At 41.9% G+C, this 5239-nt stretch overlaps 1 protein-coding gene across 1 annotated transcript in view; it reads right to left on the bottom strand.

The window, feature by feature from the left end:
* Positions 1–7: 7 nt before the first annotated feature.
* The window catches only part of bms1 (BMS1 ribosome biogenesis factor), a gene marked incomplete at its 3' end in the record, with an annotated part of 11297 nt that continues 6065 nt past the window's right edge, over positions 8–5239 (bottom strand). The window contains exons 7-13 of the mRNA XM_008279333.1: positions 5052–5218; positions 4104–4654; positions 3345–3446; positions 1671–1822; positions 1448–1529; positions 1148–1227; positions 8–199 (exon numbers count right to left, since the gene is read on the bottom strand). Of these exons, the coding sequence (XP_008277555.1) occupies positions 8–199; positions 1148–1227; positions 1448–1529; positions 1671–1822; positions 3345–3446; positions 4104–4654; positions 5052–5218 (1326 nt within the window). The remainder of the gene's footprint in view (positions 200–1147; positions 1228–1447; positions 1530–1670; positions 1823–3344; positions 3447–4103; positions 4655–5051; positions 5219–5239) is intronic.

The raw sequence follows: 5239 nt of genomic DNA on the forward strand, positions 1-5239 counted from the left end.
GGTCTACCTCAGCCTGCTTCTGCATCTCCTCCTTCAAGTCATCAAAGTAAGTGGCGTCGTCGTCATCGTACTCTGCATCAAATCGCTCTTTTAGCCTGCGTTTCTTCTCCAAACGTTTGTTCTTCTGGACCTCATCATCGTCCACCTTCACCAGGCTCTCCTCACCTTCATCATCATTGTCGTCATCGCTCTCACTATTCTGTCGGTCACAAGGTGCACAAGAAAAATCATTGCTCAACTGTGAAAACGAAAAGGTGTTAATCAGTCGACAAGAGTTTTAAATCTTATTTAAAAGACTTCCTCTGCTGAAAATCACATTTTAACATGTCCATGTGGTGTTTTATACACTAGAAGACACATCAGGAGCAAAATGAGCAGCAAACACTATGGCTGAGTATTTCTACCTTGACACTGTGGTGGACCAATAACCAATAACTTCCAGGGTTTCACACACAACAAACCTACAGGATCAATTCTGACTCCTTGCTGTTTGGAAGTCAGTACAACACATATATTATGGGATATAGTAGATCTTATTGGGTCCAGGGGGCGCTCCTGAGGACCTTCTATGACTCTGTGGTGGCATCAGCCCTCCTCTATAGAGTGGTCTGCTGGGGCAGCAGCATCTCAGCTGCTGACGGGGAAACTTGATCGGCTGATCAAGAAGGCCAGCTCTGTCCTGGGGAGCCCTCTGGACCCAGTGCAGTTACATTACTGAATAAAATGTGTCTGATTGTATGAAGCTGCATCCATTGCTGGGGAAGTGGGTGACAGAGTAACAGCTTGTTGACTGTGATTTTCTGAATCAGTAATGGATCCTTCATCAAGTAAAACATTATATGGATGTAAACACCATCTAATCAAGCTAAAGCAGAAGATCTTCTCATAACCAATGTTTTATTTTTAATCTAACCCCCTGGAGAGGAGTTAGTTATTTTTTGTTTTGTTTATTGTACAGATATTTTTTGTTGTTACTGCATATAACTGCTAAAAACTACTACAAGTAATATTAATGAAAGCACCCTTCACTTTTAGTGATCAAAGAGTATTGTAGAGTTTTGTGTTGTGACACAGCACAAGTCAGAAACAGCGTATCCTAACACTGCATCCACAACAATGCTGATATCCAAACCATCACATCTCATACCTCAGCCTCATCCTGCTGTCCAGTTTGGCCCTTGTGGACTTCTCCTGTTTCCAGATCTTCAAAGTCACCATAAAGCTCCTCTAAATAGAGCAAAACAACCAAGTACACACATGAAATGATGTTGACACAACATGCTTTTTACATTTTAACAGTAAAACCATCAAGTCCATCAAATTGGTCACAAACCATCATTAAAATGTATTTAAATGACCCTAATTCAACTCAAAGTGTTTTTCTTGTATCTTCAACTTCTACAGTGAACAGAACTAGTACTGATCTTAACTATCAGCTTCTTCTTACCGTCCTCCTTCAGCAGCGTGGCTGCATCTTGACCTTCCTCCCACTTTCCAGTTACAAAGCAATCCCTGATCGAGTTCAGCATCTAAAAAAGAAAACACATTGACCCACTTAAGCTTCATTTCAATGAATTCTTTTTTACAATTTCTTTTCAGATCAGTAGCACATGAGGAATCTAAGATCAACAGCTGTCCAACTAAGAATAGTGTGTTAGGAACTACTGTACCTCTTCCAAGTCCCAGTTGTGGGAGGCGTCGGGGTAGAAACAGGAGCTGTCCCGAGCATTGGCCTGAAACTTTTTGCTCTTCTGAGGACGGCTGACTCGAAACAGGCCTCCCAGCTCCTCCTCCTCATCCTCAGAATCATCTGCCTCGACGACTGCAAAACAAAGAGGACCAGGGATTGTCACATAAACTCTGAAACATTTATACATTGCTTACATTTTTTCTTCATCTTCTAATAAAACACTAGTCTATTAATAATATTCATATTCATCATGTGGTTAGTGTAAATACAAAGCTGTTATTTGTTTCTGGGGCAGCTGGTTGATTTGTTTCACAACATTGAACTATGAACTGTCCTTACATTATGTTTTTAAAAGTACATTTTAATACATATTCTGTAAATGGTGCGCCAAGTATTCCCAAATCCTGATCAGATCACAAGTAAACAGTTAATGTTAATGCTTGATGTGAACAGGGCCAGAGTGGACTTCATCAAAGAAATGGCCAAAAGCCATTTACAAACTCACATGTGGATACCAAGTAAAGCACAAAAACACAAGAATTGGGGTGCAGGAAATGACAGCAGGTGCTCTGGACTGTTTAACAGTGTGAAATATGAGTCTAAAACAAAAGTACAGTCGTGACTCGATAATCTGACACTAAATGTAAAACCTTCTTTTACGTCAGATAGCAAGGCTGTCAGATTGTCAAGACGGAGGTCGAGATACAAGGAGGGCTTGATGAAGAGTAATTTGTTGTTAATATTTATTGTTTTTAGTTGTTCTAACAACTAGCGTATTGTTAGAACACTACGCAGCGCTGGATTTTACACCTAATTGACGGGTGAGCTTGTGCACGTTCCGGCCACTTACACCCTGGTGGTACGCTCTGACTGGGTGGAAGTGGCCGGAACGCACAGGTGGTACTTGGCTGCTGATGCCAGTTTAGTTAGTGGTCACAGTTCTGTTTCCACCATCAGCTGTGGCAGCAGCAGGAGAGTGGCAGATACGCTCCACCGTTCCCATCCGTGTTTACTTCCGCCACACTGAGCACGCTCTGTGACATAAAATGTCACGTCGGAGTCAGAATCCAAGGCTGTCGGTATGTTATGGATATTTTCTATGGGTTCCGTTCGTTTTTCCTTAAAAACCTGCCGGATAGCAAGGTTTTGAGATTGTTAAGGGTCGGATTATCAAGTCATGACTGTATTGTCAAAGGGCTGGAGAGCTACGGGACGATTGTCTTCAGTGAAGAATGACAGAGGCTCCGTACAGATTATGGACTGCATTTGTTTCGAGAAAAAAGGCGGACTCTTATCCATCATGTAATATCATCACAGAGGCTTCTGATCATCCACAGTTCATTCTGCAGCTGAACCAGAATGTCCAGTCGTTAAGAACTATGAGCACCACAAAAGTATCAAGGAGTCCTGCAGCAGAACCCTGATCTAAACATCAAGGAGTCAGTCTGGGATTACATGAAAGTAATGTTTGGAACAAACCACCTGCTAAATATCTTGAAGAACTAAAGATATAAATTAAAGAAGTGGTACTCACACCTCACATCCTGTTTGCTGCGCTTTGTATGCAGTTGACTGATTTATAAACATTCTCACTTTATTTTTACTGCACAGTCCTGTGAATGAATGTGTACGTGCGCCTGGAGACAAGGAATACCTGAACCATAAACCAGTTTTCTCAGATTGGGGGCAGCTTCTTGATGCCGTAGAAATGCTTCTGATGCTTTCTGTTGCAGACCCTCCTTCCACCTCAGAGCTCCTGCAGACACAAACAGAAGAGAGGTGAAGCAAATTTAAGGGGGACACACAAAGTCCCTGAACCTCAGGTTGCTTTTGAGTTAAAGTTAAATAAGAATACAGATCAACATCTTTAATGCTTAAGAAACCAAGCACCAGAAGGAACATTCAGTAGTTCTGGACCTTTTTTGATCACAACATTTTTTGAAAGGTTCTTAATAAACTTGAAACATCAGTTTTAAGGCCAACATGGACAAGAGGTCTGAAGATCTCTGGCTTTTCTCTGTCACTATCATTAATTATCATGGCATGTGGCACTACAGCAGAACATATTCAAGTCAGTAACATGTTTGTATCTTACAGTAGTAAATATATACATAATTTTATAAAGTATGAGATCGAAGGCAGCATTATTACAAAATTAGTGGAAGGGACTCAACAAGAGAGTTTAACTGTTTCAGAATAATGGTTGTGAACATCTGCAACTCCAAGACAATTGGATAAACTCCAGAGATCATATGACATGATCGAAAGCTTCTACAGACCAAAGCTTCATCATTATTTAAGTTAAGTTTTTAAGTTATTATATAGAAGAATAAAGGAGGATGGTGCCTTATCTTTTCTAAAATTTACAACAAAACTGAAAGAAAATTCAAAGATAAACAAACTGTGTACACACCCTGTTCTGCTTCTTCTTCACTCTCACTTGCTGTTAATTTGTTGACCATGCCATCAGCTGCACTCCCCTCCTCTTCCACTGACTCATCATCAGAATCTTCTTCGTCATCTTCCTCCTCTTCATCATCACTTTCTCCCTCCTCTTCTTCAGAACAGTGTCCGGAGTCTCGTGCTCTCCCAGTCTCCCCCTCTGATTCACTCTCCTCTGAGCTATTCTCCAGCTCGTCTTCACTGTCTGCATACGCCAGCTCCTCCTCCACGTCTCCCCCCTCTCCTTCCTTCTCTCCCAGCTTCTGTTTCTTCAATGGCGGAGCTCCACCTGCTGTGGCTTTTGTGGATTTAAGTCTTGCCTCTTTAAGAAATGTGGACAAGTTTTCCTCATTGTTATCTTCCTCATCTTCACTTTCATCAGCCTCATCATCGCTAGATCCACTGACATCCTCATCCTCATCCCCCTCATCCTCCTCGTCCCCCTCAGTGAAGATGACCTTCCTCCTCTCTCTCTGGGTCTCGGGATCCCAAACAGACTTCTCTCGAAGTCCCTCCTGTTCCCTGGCAAACACAAAAAACAAGAACAGTTTAGTGTCTTGGTCAAATACTGCAGTGTTTTTCTTATTTTCTGCAGTTGAACATATCGACATTAACAAGAATTGTTCAGTCCTCTCAAAGATCTGATCTGAAAATCCACCTACTGACTCATATAAATTGGGTGTGAGAGTTAATGACTTACAGACACCTCAAAACAATGTGATATGTCAGAGATGACCAAACAGAGAAACTGCAACTTGTCTGAGAACCATTTTTCTCTTTTCTCCTCTTTCAGTGCCATCAGGATTATTTACCTTTTTCACCACTTTCCCTTTAACTTGGAAGCTCCTGTTTCATTTAATCATGTGTAGTTGTGCAAAAAAAAAATGAAGAGATAGAGTTGAGCTTTGAGGTGTCATACCTGCTCTGCTCGTGGATGTCTGTCGGGTCCAGGGTTGCAGAGTCGCTGAACAGAGACACCTTACTGGCAGCCATCTTGGCATCCAGGGTGGCATGTGTGTCAATAAGAGACTGGACCAGCTCTGTGGTGGGCCGCACCTCCTCCTGTAGCAGGGCAAGAACAACGTACTTCAAACCCAGTTTTTAGAC

Source organism: Stegastes partitus, unplaced genomic scaffold (assembly GCF_000690725.1).
Source record: "Stegastes partitus isolate 25-593 unplaced genomic scaffold, Stegastes_partitus-1.0.2 Scaffold154, whole genome shotgun sequence".
NCBI classification, from domain to species: domain Eukaryota; kingdom Metazoa; phylum Chordata; class Actinopteri; family Pomacentridae; genus Stegastes; species Stegastes partitus.